We start from the raw sequence: 16,243 nt of genomic DNA on the forward strand, positions 1-16,243 counted from the left end.
TGTGACGTCCCGCAGCCGCTGTGGCCCGCCCCCCATTCGGTCACACCTGCGTTGTTCGGACCGCGCCCATTCCGCCCCCCCCTCCCCCCGCGCCGCCCAGTGACCGCCTCTGCCTATCAATCAGGCAGAGGCAATCGTAGCGGCCCGACAGCCTTCGGCCGTCTGGCATGCGCCGGCATACTGTGGCGCCGGCGCATGCGCAGTTCTGACCCGATTGCACTGCTTCGATAAACTGCAACGTGCGATCGGGTCAGAATGACCCCCTATAAACACAGCGGCACATGAACTCGCACCCCTTGTGGACTTTTTGCTAAACACAGCAACTCACTTACTCGCACCCATGAAAATATAGTGAGAATAGGACTGACCCCTTTGAGATGCATGCTTGAAAAAGTCACTTAACTTGCTATTTAAATAGAAGTAAAACTTCCATGTGGGATGGCGGTTTTATAATTCAAATAACGTTCCTCCAGTCCAAATCAGTAAACATGTTTTATTTGTTACAAACAAAACAACTTGTGGAGTCATCAGGAAACCATGATCACAATTTTTTTTTTTTTCAGTAAAGTCAAAAATATAAAAACACTTAATCTGACAGATATCCTTATTGATGTATGAAAAAAACAATACAGTTTAAAATAATTCAAATTACATATGGAACCGACCGTTTGGCCTACAGTAGTTAGGTGGTTCCCAAAAGCAATCCATAAGGCATCCCATCGGTCTATGGGCCTAATTTAGACCTGATCGTAGAGGCAACGCCTCTACAATCAGTCTTCAGACATGCGGTGGGACGCCCAGCACAGGGCCAGTCCGCCCCGCATGTCAGGCCCGACCCCCCCACCCCACCCCCGCACAAGTACAAAAGCATCGCACAGCGACAATGCTTTTGTACTGGAAGAGCAGCTCCCAGCCAGCGCAGCTCCTGCACGCTGGCAGGGAGCTACTTATCGCTGTGATGGTCGCAGCGGCTGCATGCGATGTCACACAGCCGCCACGGCCCGCCCCAACGTTGCCCGGATCGTGCCCCCTAAACGGCGGCCAAATACCACCGGCCCGCGCCCTCCCGCACAGCGACTGCCTCTGCCTGTCAATCAGGCAGAGGCGATCGCAGAGTTAAGGCAGCTGTCGGCTGTCTGGCATGCGCCGGCGCACTGCGGCGCCGACGCATGCGCTGTTCAGACCTGATCGCTGCTGTGCGAAAACGCACAGCAGCGATCAGATCTGAATAGCCCCTATGTTTTAAGGATATCCATGACTGAGCACAGGTGATTTAATTAGTACCGCGGTCATTTTGATTTAAGCATTTGTGCTCAGCAATGGATATCCTTAAAACCTGGACTATTGCGGTGCCTTAAGGACCGGATTTAGGAATCAATGGCCTAGCTATCAATCTCACACAATCTCAGCAATTGATTTGAGTCGCATTCCTAAACCCTTCATCTTCTGAATGTACTCAGGAGATCAGCGGAATATGGGGCTGCTGAAGACGGCACTAGGTTTGAGTTACTGATTCTCTTTTTAAGTTCAGAAACCCTTTTTAAATAATGAGGGATTTTTGGATGTTTGGCTGTTGGTAGGAATTGCAACCCAACTAGAAATGTCTGTAGGTGACAAGCCAAGAATTATGTTACCACACCCCCCCCCAGTAGCAGAACTACACCATGCGGGCCTGATAACAATGGGGCATGGCCATGCCCCATCAACTGGACATGCCCCCATAAAAGTACTGGGCACAGGACTTTTCCTGGCAGCCCTGCCTGTAAAACAACGAACTACAAGCTTTTTGTAGCAAAAATAAATAAAATGAAATCTATACATGTAGGAAAAAAGTGTTGGGGTAGACCAGGCATTCCCAAACTCGATCTTAAGGGCACACTAACAATCCAGGTTTTAGTAATATCCATGCTTGAGCACAGGTGGATTAATTAGTACCTCAGTTATTTTTATTTAACATCTGTGATGAAGCCTGGAAATAATCACTAAAACCTGCACTGTTAGTATACCTTGAAGATCAAGGGTGGGTATGCCTGGGGTAGACTGAAAGCAGAAAGAAATCATGTTCAGGGAAGAGGATTGATACATCTCCCCCTGTGTCCTGTAAGGTCTGAGTGAGTTCTGGTTGCACAGAGAGATCTTCAAAAAGGGATAAGCATTGCAATGTTCCAAGGGCTTTCTCCGTGTGATATTTCTCTCTACAATAACATTATCAGGAGCCACTCGACAAGCTGGAGTCTGAGGTGTTCGGTTGCCCCATTCTTTGGTACTCCGGTTCAGATAACGGTTTTATTCCAAACCTCCCACATAACGGATTCCCGTTGATGAATCTGAAACTAACAAATAAGTAAATCTTTGATGAATTCCATTGAAATGATAACATGAAATATGGCATTATAGCAGACATTCCCAAACTCTGCCATTACGGTCCAGGTTTTAATGATTCCATGCTTGGGCACAGGTGACTTAGTTGGCACCTCAGTGAATGTGATTTAACCATTTGGTCTTAAGCATGGATCTCCTCAAAACCTGGACTGTTAGAGCGGCATTTTGGTAACCTCTGCATTATATGATCACAATTATATTATAATAAAGATAAATGTATATGCTACAAATAAATAGAACCAAAATGTTGGCTAGTGTCCCTATAGATTGTAAGCTTGTGAGCAGGGCCTTCCTACCACTATGACTGTTTGTTATTATCCAGTTTTGTTATATAATTTTTTATCATTGTTATTTCCAATTGTAAAGCGCAACGGAATTTGCTGCGCTACAGTATATAAGAAACTTAATAAATAAAATAAATAGTGTCTGTAATATCAACTATAGTACATTTGCTGCATACATAAAGACATTACTAACTGTGTACTAACTATACGAGTTATGGTACTGTGGAGTTAAATATCTTTTCAAAATATGTTCTATAGAAACTTCTTACAGCTGGTCTAGAGGGCTGATTTAGGCCTTTCAAAACTGCTACTGCTAAAATCGCATGTGACGAGCTGCCCTGAAATGGTAAAAAGAGACTACCGATGCGACTGCAACTCTGCGTATGCATTCACAAAATTGCTATCCATATGCAGAAACAGTACCATCGTCATTTGCGGTTGACCCATGCCTACTCTGAATAATTTAGATGCCGGCGCAATGTTTTTAATCACAATTGTTCGCAGCGGACGTCAGATATATGCCCCAAAAACGTCCAGACACGCCTGCGTTTTCCCAACCACTCCCCACAAACGCCATGTTACCTCCCACAAACGGTCACTTCCTGTCAATCATTTTGTGATCTCCATTTACTAACCGTGCAAACTCACAGCAATAGCAAAGCGACTTCGCATGCTGCTTTCACATCGCATGGCAAATCTACCGATAATCGGACGATTTGCGTTTTTGCAATTTAGCGATCCATGCTGAATGAGGGCTTTGGTTAGATCACCTGGTCATTTCTTTACCAAGTTGGCTGAAATTTGCACTGTGTGTGGCATCGTTCTAAATAATGAAAATATGACCCAGGTGGATAGGAAATGAACTACCCTGGGAAAGCACCAACATTTTAATTAAAAAAATTAGAACATAGGCATTTTTCTACTTAAAGGAGTAGATTTATGTACACACATCATTAAAATTTAAAATGTAAAACACAGAAATGTAAGTGAAAATAACAGAAGCATGAATGTAATGTCTAGAACAATATATAAGTGATACATCATCCACTGGCTTTAGTCAAGTGACATATGAGGAGGACGGGACTAGAACAAATGCGGATTTTACTATTCAGAATATAAAGTCCAGGTCTGATCTCTGCAGATGGCTGCATCACTTTGCCAAACCATGTAAGCTCTTGAGCTCTGCACATATTTTCCATGGCTGAACCTCAGCCAATCAGCTACAGACATTTGTGGTTGGGCCCATAGCTACCATCTCTACCCAAAACCGGGAGACCCACAAACAATGGAAAACTATGGTTATGTGAAAGGGATTTAAGAACTTAAAGAGGGGATGAGGTCATCATAATCACACAAAAAAAAAACAAAAAAAACCCCACAAAACCAGAAAGCCCATTGCATCTATTCATGCAGTAATCAGATGGGCCCTCACAACGTTTAGTTTAGTTTAGTGCGGTTCCAAACTAAATGTTCCAAAGTTGAGGTTAAAAATAAACAAAAGGCTAAATAAAGGGAAAATAAACAACTCTACAGATCTGACAAATTGAATTGTTCAGCTAGCTGGAGTATAGTTATAATCAGATACAGATTACACAATTGGTTTGTAAACTAAAAGTTACTGCCTTTATGCCACCACTAAATGGAAGTACTGAATTCCTGAAAGGGTCAAAGAACTGAAATAAAAACTGCATTAACCCTCTAGTGGAATAATGCATAACCAATATACTGTAGCAAATGCTGTAGGGATATTTGGCTTTCTATCTTCTTTCAGGGCAATACTTATTTTATGCTTTATAAAACTAAAAATAATAAGAATTTACTCACCGGTAAATCTATTTCTCGTAGTCCGTAGTGGATGCTGGGACTCCGTAAGGACCATGGGGATTAGCGGCTCCGCAGGAGACTGGGCACAACTAAAGAAAGCTTTAGGACTACCTGGTGTGCACTGGCTCCTCCCACTAAGACCCTCCTCCAGACCTCAGTTAGGATACTGTGCCCGGAAGAGCTGACACAATAAGGAAGGATTTTGAATCCCGGGTAAGACTCATACCAGCCACACCAATCACACCGTATAACTCGTGATACTATACCCAGTTAACAGTATGAAATATAACTGAGCCTCTCAACAGATGGCTCAACAATAACCCTTTAGTTAGGCAATAACTATAAACAAGTATTGCAGACAATCCGCACTTGGGATGGGCGCCCAGCATCCACTACGGACTGTGAGAAATAGATTTACCGGTGAGTAAAATCTTATTTTCTCTGACGTCCTAAGTGGATGCTGGGACTCCGTAAGGACCATGGGGATTATACCAAAGCTCCCAAACGGGCGGGAGAGTGCGGATGACTCTGCAGCACCGAATGAGCAAACTCTAGGTCCTCCTCGGCCAGGGTATCAAACTTGTAGACTCTTACAAAAATGTTTTAACCTGACCAAGTAACAGCTCGGCAAAGTTGTAAAGCCGAGACCCCTCGGGCAGCCGCCCAAGAAGAGCCCACTTTCCTCGTGGAATGGGCTTTTACAGATTTAGGGTGCGGCAGTCCCGCCGCAGAATGTGCAAGTTGAATCGTGCTACAGATCCAGCAAGCAATCGTCTGCTTAGAAGCAGGAGCACCCAGCTTGTTGGGTGCATACAGGAGAAACAGCGAGTCAGTTTTCCTGACTCCAGCTGTCCTGGAAACATACTTTTCAGGGCCCTGACTACATCCAGTAACTTGGAATCCTCCAAGTCCCAAGTAGCCGCAGACACCACAATAGGTTGGTTCACATGAAAAACTGATACCACCTTAGGAAGGAATTGGGAACGAGTCCTCAATTCCGCCTTATCCATATAAAATACAGATAAGGGCTTTTGTATGACAAAGCCGCCAATTCTGATACACGCCTGGCCAAGGCCCACAGAATTACCACTTTCCACGTGAGGTATTATAGCTCCACGGATTTAAGTGGCTCAACCCAATGCGACTTCAGGAAATCCAACACCACGTTGAGATCCCACGGTGCCACTGGAGGCACAAACGGGGGCTGACTATGCAGCACTCCCTTAACAAAAGTCTGAACTTCAGGCAGTGAAGCCAGTTCAATTTTGGAAGAAAATCGATAGAGCCGAAATCTGGACCTTAATGGAACCCAATTTTAGGCCCATAGTCACCTCTGACTGTAGGAAGTGCAGAAATCGACCTAGCTGAAATTTCTCCTTTGGGGCCTTCCTGGCCTCACAGTACGCAACATATTTCCGCCATATGCGGTGATAATGGTTTGCGTTCACTTCTTTCCTAGCTTCAAATAGCGTAGGGATAACTTCCTCCGGAATTCCCTTTTCCTTCAGGATCCGGCGTTCAACCGCCATGCCGTCAACGCAGCCGCGGTACGTCTTGGAACAGACAGGCCCCCTGCTGCAGCAGGTCCTGTCTGAGCGGCAGAGGCCATGGGTCCTCTGAGATCATTTCTTAGAGTTCTGGTTACCAAGCTCTTCTTGGCCAACCCGGAACAATGAGTATAGTTCTTACTCCTCTCCTTCTTATTATTCTCATTACCCTGGGTAAGAGAGGCAGAGAAGGGAACACATACACCGACTGGTATACCCACGGTGTTACCAGAGCGTCCACAGCTATCGCCTGAGGGTCCTTGACCTGGCGCAATATCTTTGTAACTTTTAGTTGAGGCGGGACGCCATCATGTCCACCTGTGGCCTTTCCCAACGGTGTACAATCATTTGGAAGACTTCTGGATGAAGTCCCCACTCTCCCGGGTGGAGGTCGTGTCTTCTGAGAAAGTCTGCTTCTCAGTTGTCCACTCCGGGAATGAACACTGCTGACAGTGCTAACACATGATTTTCCGCCCATCGGAGAATCCTTGTGGCTTCTGCCATCGCCATCCTGCTTCTTGTGCCGCCCTGTCGGTTTACATGAGCGACCGCCGTGATGTTGTCTGACTGGATCAGCACCGGCCGGTGTTGAAGCAGGGGTCTAGCCTGACTTGGGGCATTGTAAATGGCCCTCAGTTCCAGAATATTTATGTGTAGGGAAGTCTCCTGACTTTTCCATAGCCTTGGAAGTTCCTTCCCTGTTTGACTGCCCCCCAGCCTCGAAGGCTGGCATCCGTGGTCCCCAGGACCCAGTCCTGTATGCCGAATCTGCGGCCCCCAAGAAGATGAGCACTCTGCAGCCACCACAACAGCGACACCCTGACCCTTGGAGACAGGGTTATCCGCCGATGCATCTGAAGATGCGACCCGGACCACTTGTCCAACAGATCCCACTTGAAAATCCTTGCATGGGACCTGGCGAATGGAATTTCTTCGTAAGAAGCTACCATCTTTCCCAGGGCTCGCGTGCATTGATGCACCGACACCTGTATACGTATTAGGAGGTCTCTGTCTAGAGACAACAACTCCTTGGACTTCTCCTCCGGGAGAAACCCTTTTTATCCTGTTCTGTGTCCAGAACCATACCCAGGAACAGTAGACGCGTCGTAGGAACCAGCTGCGACTTTGGAATATTCAGAATTCAGCCATGCTGTTGTAGCACTTCCCGAGATAGTGCTACTCCGACGAACAACTGCTCCCTGGACCTCGCCTTTATAAGGAGATCGTCCAAGTACGGGATAATTATTTCGGCCATTACCTTGGTAAATACCTCGGTGCCGGGGACAGACCAACGGCAACGTCTGGAATTGGTAATGACAATCCTGTACCACAATATTGAGGTACTCCTGGTGAAGAGGGTAAATAGGGACATGCAGGTAATCATCCTTGATGACCAGTGATACCGTGAAAATCTCCAGGCTTGCAATAATCGCCCTGAGCGATTCCATTTTGAACTTGAACCTTCGTATATAAGTGTTCAAGGCTTTCAATTTTAGAATGGGTCTCACCGAACCGTCTGGTTTCGGTACCACAACATTTTGGAATAGTAACCCCGGCCTTGTTGAAGGAGGGGTACCTTGATTTCACCTGCTGGAAGTACAGCTTGTGAATTGCCGCCGGTACTACCTTTCTCCGAGGGCAGCCGGCAAGGCTGATGTGAGGTAACGGCGAGGGGGAGTCGCCTCGAACTCCAGCCTGTATCCCTGTGATACTATTTGCAGAACCTAGAGATCCACCTGTGGGCAAGCCCACTGGTCCCTGAAGTTCCCGGGACGCGCCCCTACCGCACCTGTCTCCACCTGTGGAGCCCCAGCGTCATGCGGTGGACTCAGAGGAAGCGGGGGAAGATTTTTGATCCTGGGAACTGGCTGCTGGTGCAGCTTTTTTCCTTCTTCCCTTGTCTCTGTGCAGAAAGGAAGCGCCTTTGACCCGCTTGCTTTTCTGAAGCCGAAAGGACTGTACCTGAAAATACGGTGCTTTCTTAGGCTGTGAGGAAACTTGAGGTAAAAAATTTTCTTCCCAGCTGTTGCTGTGGATACGAGGTCCCAGAGACCATCCCCAAACAATTCCTCACCCATATAAGGCAGAATCTCCATGTGCCTTTTACAGGCAGCATCACCTGTCCACTGCCGGGTTTCTAATACCCTCCTGCAGTGGCGTAACTAGAAGTTTTTCTCCCCCAAGCCAAAAAATTCTTCGGCGCCCCCCCCCCCCCAATCCCTCATCCCCCATAATTGGCACTATGAAAGGGACAAACATGCACGCGCCGCCAAAAAGGGTGTGTGGCTTCGTTGGAATGGGCGTGGCTTTGCATAAAGGGGCGTGGTATTGCAGGAAAAGACTTCCTTATACCCCCAGTTTTGCAACCTGCACGCCCAGACGTTAGCCACCACTGGAAAGAAAAATAATCCTGATTCATGCCCCTTACATTATTTGTCATTTTTCCTCCTTATAGTAATGCCCAGTATACATTATGCTACATACTGCAATGGCCCTTAGCCATTATTCCACGCACAATAATGCACGACACAATATGCACACACCATAATGCCCCCGACACATTATGCCACACACCGTAATGCCTGTGACACATTATGCCACACACCGTAATGCCTGTGACACATTATGCCACACACCGTAATGCCTGTGACACAGGACGACAGGAATCGCAATGCCCGTTATACATTATGCTACACACTGCAATGCCCCTGATACATTATAGCACATACAATGTCTGTGACACATTATGCCACGCACCGTAATGCCTGTGACACATTATGCCACACACCGTAATGCCTGTGACACATGACGACAGGAATCGCAATGCCAGTTATACATTATGCTACACACTGCAATGCCCCCGATAGATTATAGCACATACAATGCCTGTGACACATTATGACACACACTGCAATGACCCTGAGACATTATACTACATACCACAATGCCCGTGATATAGTATACAACACACAGTAATGCCCGACACATTATGACACATACCGCAATGTTCGTGATACATTATGCCACACACTGCAATGACCCTGAGACATTATACCACATATCACAATGCCCGTGATATAGTATACCATACACCATAATACCTGTGACACATACCGCAATGCCCGTTATACATTATGCCACACTGCAATGCCCCTGAGACATTATACCACATACCACAATGCACGTGATATAGTATGCCACACACCGTAATGCCTGTGACACATTATGACACACACCGCAATGTCCGTGATACATTATGCCACACACCGTAATGCCCATTACACATTAAGTTCTACAGTAAGGCTTCTAATTACTTTTAAATTACCTGCTCGTTGCCAGGGGTTTCATGCTCTTGGTTCCATGCACGGTGCCAGGGGTTTTCATGCTCAGGGTGTCATGCTCGTTGCCAGGTGTTTCATGCACTGGGTGTCATGCTCGTTGCCAGGAGTTTCATGCACTGGGTGTCATGCTCGTTGCTAGGGGGTAGTGCTTGTTGCTAGGGCTGTGCTCCCAGTGCCACATATGTCCCCAGTGCCACATATTCCCCCACGGTGCCAGGTACTCACATGCCCCCAGTGCCAAATTTAGCCCCCCTCCCCCAGTGCCACATATGCCCCCAGTGCCAGATATTCCCCCACAGTGCCAGGTGCTCACGTGCCCCCAGTGCCAAATATAGCCCCCCCCCATGTGCCAGGTACACATGCAGTGCCATATATCCCCCTCAGTACCCCCCCAGTGCCATATATGCCCCCTCAGTGCCATATATGCCCACTCAGTGCCATATATGCCCCCACACTTCCCCCCAGTGCCATATATACCCCCTCAGTGCCCCCCCAGTGCCATATATGCCCCCTCAGTGCCCCCTGTGCCATACATGCCCCCTCAGTGCCATATATGCCCCCTCAGTGCCCCCTGTGCCATACATGCCCCCTCAGTGCCATATATGCCCCCTCAGTGCCCCCTGTGCCATACATGCCCCCTCAGTGCCATATATGCCCCCTGTGCCTTACATGCCCCCTCAGTGCCATATATGCCCCCTGTGCCATACATGCCCCCTCAGTGCCATATATGCCCCCTCAGTGTCCCCTGTGCCATACATGCCCCCTCAGTGCCATATATGCCCCCTCAGTGTCCCCCCCCTTCCTTCCCCTCTGCTATGAAGGAGGGACAAGGAGGGCACAGCGCACGCCTCTCTCATGTCCCTCCTGCATCTCCGTCTCTCTGGTCTAATAAAGGAAGTGCCGGTTCGTGAGCCAATCAGAGCTCACGAACGGCATTTCCATTATTAGACCAGACGGACGGAGACGCAGGATGGACACTGGAGAGGCGCGCGCGGCGCGCTGTGCCCTCCGTGTCCCGTTACAGCAGGGAGGGAGAGGAGACAGCAGACTGACATGCGGACGCTCGTCCGCATGTCAATCTGCTCTAAATCAGTGGCGGCGCCCCCGCAGCCCCTCGCCCCCAAGCCACCGCGAGGGCTGTGGGGGCAGTAGTTACGCCACTGCCCTCCTGGCAGAATGGACATTGCATTAATTCTGGATGCCAGCCGGCAAATATCCCTCTGTGCATCATTTATATATAAGACAACGTCTTAAATATGCTCAATGTTAGCAAAATATTATCCCTATCTTAGCGTATTAATATTATCTGACAGGGTATCAGACCACGCTGCAGCAGCACTATTTATGCTGAGGCAATTGCAGGTCTCAGTATATAACCTGAGTGTGTAAATACAGACTTCAGGATCGCCTCCTGCTTTTTATCAGCAGGTTCCTTCAAGGTGGCCGTATCCTAAGACGGCAGTGCCACCTTTTGACAAACGTGTGAGCGCCTTATCCACCCTAAGGGATATCTCCCAATGTGACCTATCCTCTGGCGGGAAAGGGTACGCCATCAGTAACTTTTTAGAAATTACCAGTTTCTTATCGGGGGAAACCACGCTTCTTTACACACTTCATTCATTCATCTGATGGGGGAACAAAACACTGGCTGCTTTTTCTCCCCAAAAATAAAACCCCTTTTATGTGGTACTTGGGTTCATGTCAGAAAATGCGTAACACATTTTTCATTGCCGAGATCATGTAACGGATGTTCCTAGTGGATTGTGTATATGTCTCAACCTCGTCGACACTGGAGTCAGACTCCGTGTCGACATCTGTGTCTGCCATCTGAGGTAACGGGCGTTTTTTGAGCCCCTGATGGCCTTTGAGACGCCTGGGCAGGCGCGGGCTGAGAAGCCGGCTGTCCCACAGCTGTTACGTCATCCAGCCTTTTATGTAAGGAGTTGACACTGTCGGTTAATACCTTCCACCTATCCATCCACTCTGGTGTCGGCCCCACAGGGGGCGACATCCCATTTATCGGCCTCTGCTCCGCCTCCACGTAACCTTCCTCATCCAACATGTCGACACAGCCGTACCGACACACCGCACACACACAGGGAATGCTCTGACTGAGGACAGGACCCCACAAAGTCCTTTGGGGAGACAGAGAGAGAGTATGCCAGCACACACCAGAGCGCTATATAATGCAGGGATTAACACTATAACTGAGTGATTTTTCCCCAAATAGCTGCTTGTATACATATATTGCGCCTAAATTTAGTGCCCCCCCCCCTCTCTTTTTAACCCTTTGAGCCTGAAAACTACAGGGGAGAGCCTGGGGAGCTGTCTTCCAGCTGCACTGTGAAGAGAAAATGGCGCCAGTGTGCTGAGGGAGAAGCCCCGCCCCTTTTTCGGCTGACTTTCTCCCGCTTTTTCTGGAATACTGGCAGGGGTAATTTTACATCTATATAGCCTCTAGGACTATATATGATGTAGATTTGCCAGCCAAGGTGTCATATATTGCCCTCAGGGCGCCCCCCCCCAGCGCCCTGCACCCATCAGTGACCGGAGTGTGAGGTGTACATGAGGAGCAATGGCGCACAGCTGCAGTGCTGTGCGCTACCTTGGTGAAGACCGAAGTCTTCTGCCGCCGATTTTCCGGACTCTTCATGCTTCTGGCTCTGTAAGGGGGACGGCGGCGCGGCTCCGGGAACGAACACCAAGGTCGGGTCCTGCGGTCGATCCCTCTGGAGCTAATGGTGTCCAGTAGCCTAAGAAGCCCAAACTACCACCTGTTAGGTAGGTTCGCTTCTTCTCCCCTTAGTCCCTCGCTGCAGTGAGTCTGTTGCCAGCAGATCTCACTGTAAAATAAAAAACCTAAATATACTTTCTTTCTAGGAGCTCAGGAGAGCCCCTAGTGTGCATCCAGCTCAGCCGGGCACAAGAATCTAACTGAGGTCTGGAGGAGGGTCTTAGTGGGAGGAGCCAGTGCACACCAGGTAGTCCTAAAGCTTTCTTTAGTTGTGCCCAGTCTCCTGCGGAGCCGCTAATCCCCATGGTCCTTACGGAGTCCCAGCATCCACTTAGGACGTCAGAGAAATTATACTTACAATAAGTGAGAGGAACTTATGCATACTGGGCATTATCATGAAAGGAAGGGTTAGGAGAGAATGTACAGACTGTCAGTTATCCGAAACGTGTTGGAGGAGATTGTGCAGACTGGGAGATATGAAGGCCACACAGAAATTCGGAATGACTGGCAGACATTCTACAATGTAGCTTTTTAAGAACTAAATGCTCTCTTTCCCCCCTATATTTTATAGATAGATGGGTGTGATACCCAAAGACTGGCATATAGCGGAAGTAGTGTCAATATTCAAAAAGGGATGTAAAGCTGAACCCGGGTAATTATAGACCAGTTAGTCTTACATCTATAGTGGGGTATTCGAAGGGATAGCATACAGAAGTTCATTGAAGCCAATAAGGTTATTAATAAGAACCAACATAGATTTGTGAAGGATAGATCATGTCAAACAAACTTATTAGGTTTTTATGAAACGGTTAGTGCGAACCTTGATCAGGGAAAGGAGGTGGATGTAATCTTTTTAGACTTTGTTAAAGCTTTCGACACAGTACCGCACATGAGATTTACTTACAAGTTACAAGAAGTAGGGCTAGGGAGCACAATATGCACTTGGGTCAGAAATGGGTTAGATAATAGGGAGCAGCACGTTGTGGTAAATGGAACTTTTTCAAATTGGACTAAAGTACTAAGTGGTGTGCCAAAAGGGTCTGTACTTGGACCACTATTGTTCAACATTTTCATTAACAATCTAGCAGTAGATCTAGAGAACATGGTGTCAATTTTTGCAGGCAATACCAAATTGTGTAAGGTTATAAATACGGAGGGAGATGCTGAGTCTCTTCAGAACGACTTAGTTAAACTGGAAGCATGGGCAGCAAAATGGAGAATGAGATTCAACACAGACAAGTGTAAGGTTTGCACTTTGGTAGCAAGAACAAAAATAACACCTACATACTAAATGGGGTAAAATTAGGCGATTCTCTACTGGAAAAAGACTTAGGTGTTCACATAGATAGCAAACTAAGCAGCAGTACCTAAAGTAGGATCACAGCAAAGAAGGCTAACAAGGTTTTAGCATGTATAAAGCGGCGAATTGACGCAAGGGATGAGAGTGTTATACTCCCATTATATAAATCCCTAGTGAGGCCATATCAAGAATACGGAGCACAATTTTGTGCACCATACTACAAAAAGGATATTCCTGGAATACTACAAAAAGGATATTCCTGGAACTAGAAAAGGTTCAGAGGCAGGCAACCAAACTGATTAAGGAGACGCTGGAATACGAGAAAAGGCTTACAAGACTAGGCAAGTTTACACTGGAATAGTGGAGACTAAGAGGGGACATGATCAAATATCTGAAGTTAATCTTGTGAAAATTTAAGCCCAGGATCTGATCAGAATCCCAGGAAGCTACCTGGAGAGTTCAAGAGAAATCTGATACAACATGCAGCTCAGACAAGTCGGACTAGTGGATGGGGTCCTTAAGTCTCCGCCTCCCCAGTGGTACCTAAACCTACCCCCCTCCCCTCCGTACAGCCTAAATCTAACCCTCCTTCCCCCCGCAGCCTAACCATAACCTTCCCTGGGGCTGTCTAAACCTACCACACACACACCCACCCCAGCTAACAATACAGGAGGCTGCATAATTATGACAGGGATGCCAGGTGTTGGGATTCTGACGCCTGCATTTCAGCTGACGTCGGACTTCTGACATCAGCATTTTGACCGCATGTTGGGATCCCAACTGCATCGCAGATAGATATATAGATAAGTCTCTTTGTTTTTGCAAAGGTGTCATTGGTTTATATCAATAAACAACTCTTGATGACTGATCCCAAGAGTATTTGTTATCTGATAACTCTCAGCACACAACAAACAAAAAAAACCATAACCCTAGTTGGTATGTGTGTGTAAATTTGGTATGGAATATAGGGTACCGTTTTCTGGGTGGACCGCAGCGGCTGCGTGATGTTACACGCAGCTGCTTGACCCGAAACATGGCAGCCCTCTGTCTGCCTTAGCAGCTAGGCTGTGGAGGCAGAGGGCAACCCTAAACATGCGAGAGCATTGCCGTCTTGCAATGCGCTTGCATGTTTTCGGGGCGGAAGGAGCAGGACCTCGGATGTGGGGCGAACTTGCCCCGTGCTGGGTGTCCCGCCCGCATGTCAGAGTAAAGGGTTGTAGGTGTGCGATTTTTCGCACATCTACAACCTACGCTGAATTAGGCCCATAGATTGTAAGCTCCACTGGGGCAGGGACTGATGTGAATGGCCAAATATCCTCTGTAAAGCGCTGCGGTATATATGTGCGCTACACAAATAAATGGTAATAAATAAATATACCTTTTATCTGAGAATTGTTCATCAATTTCTTCAAGTGTTCGTCCTTTTGTTTCCGGAATAAAGTAGTAAATAAATACAGTAGCCACAACTCCCATCAGACCATACATGAAGAATGTCCAGGACAGACCTATGGATTCTGTAGATAAGATTGTGCATTAAATCAATCAAGTTACTACCATGCAGATTGTGCAGCTGTAATTATTCCGCAAGTACTGTATGTGTGTCTCATAGCTCAAACCATTCTTATATTTCTGCTGCAGTGTTCACGCTAGGTGCAGGGTGCTGATTTGTGAGGTGGGCATATTGTATTTTTGATGAATCTATTATAGATGAGATACATTGCTTCAGCTAAAGTAGCTTCACGTGCTATTTTATGCTAGAAAATGTCAATATGTCCCAACTGACTACCTGCTACTTACAGTGAACACTATGTTATACAGTATATTTATGAACTTGTGCCCTGTTATGCTATTTTACCAGATCTGAAGGACAGCAGTTTGGTAAGGCCATGTAATGTCCCTTTCAGGCAGGAAATGGAGGAAAACAATAGGGGGCAAAGAATCCATGGCAGATAGTAAAAAAAAAAAAAAAAAAAGTTTGAATTATGGTATAATTAAATAAGTTGACTTCTATTTGCCAAGTTCAAGAGACCCGGAATCCTGTGTATAACATATTGCATCTTATTTTAGCATTGCAACGTAGAACAATATCTGGCGAGTTCTTTATAGTTGGCAAACACAGGACTTCTGCATTAGAATAATAGTGTGCAATAAATAGCCAAGCTTTAATGTCAGAACTTCTATTTCAACTAGATCTAATTCAAACACTTAAATGCCCGCATATGTGTTTATGTATAGATATTTGTCTTCTATACACTATTAACAGAGGTCATATTATAATGTAAACTCGAAAAAACAAAACAAAAACAACCCAGAGCAGGTAGTTATGGTGGTCTAAGTATCAATTACTTACTGAGTAGCTGTAAATGTGCCAAACTCCAAAAAGGGTTTTTGTTGGATGTTTGGGGTAACTTTTTACTTTGGAAAACTACTTACACCAAGCCTTTGAATTCTGTGACATTTAATGAATGACAAAGAGGAAGGGGGGTGTATTTGCAGGTAAAAGGGAAGATTTAATCAATCAATAAATAGGAAACCTGGCTGCCGGCATACTCCATAGGAAACCTGGCATGGAGTCTCTAACGAAACCAAAATCTAATGGCGGCAGATAGGCTATTCTAGTTTTATTGTGGGGTGTTTGTGTTTTGAGGAGATGTCAGAAATCTGATTGGCCACAGGCTGGTGTACACTGTGTTCAATTTTAATATGCTGACCGGCCCCAGAATGGTATAGCTTTAGAAACAATTAAAAACAACACAAAACCAGCACCAAACGGTACAGTATACAGATCGCAAGCTATATTTAATATGTTTTTCAGAAACCATTCTGAATGT

General features: G+C 46.5%; 1 protein-coding gene across 6 annotated transcripts in view; it reads right to left on the minus strand.

Moving 5' to 3' along the window:
- Nucleotides 1-521: 521 nt before the first annotated feature.
- The window catches only part of SLC2A10 (solute carrier family 2 member 10), a 65,035-nt gene continuing 49,313 nt past the window's right edge, over nt 522-16,243 (minus strand). For all 6 annotated transcript variants that reach the window (XM_063958930.1, XM_063958928.1, XM_063958932.1 and 3 more), the window contains 2 exons: nt 14,791-14,926; nt 522-2,333 (listed from right to left, as the gene is read on the minus strand). In XM_063958930.1, the coding sequence (XP_063815000.1) occupies nt 2,210-2,333; nt 14,791-14,926 (260 nt within the window). In that variant the 3' untranslated portion in view covers nt 522-2,209. The remainder of the gene's footprint in view (nt 2,334-14,790; nt 14,927-16,243) is intronic.

Source organism: Pseudophryne corroboree, chromosome 3, assembly GCF_028390025.1.
Source record: "Pseudophryne corroboree isolate aPseCor3 chromosome 3, aPseCor3.hap2, whole genome shotgun sequence".
Classification (NCBI taxonomy): Eukaryota; Metazoa; Chordata; class Amphibia; order Anura; family Myobatrachidae; genus Pseudophryne; species Pseudophryne corroboree.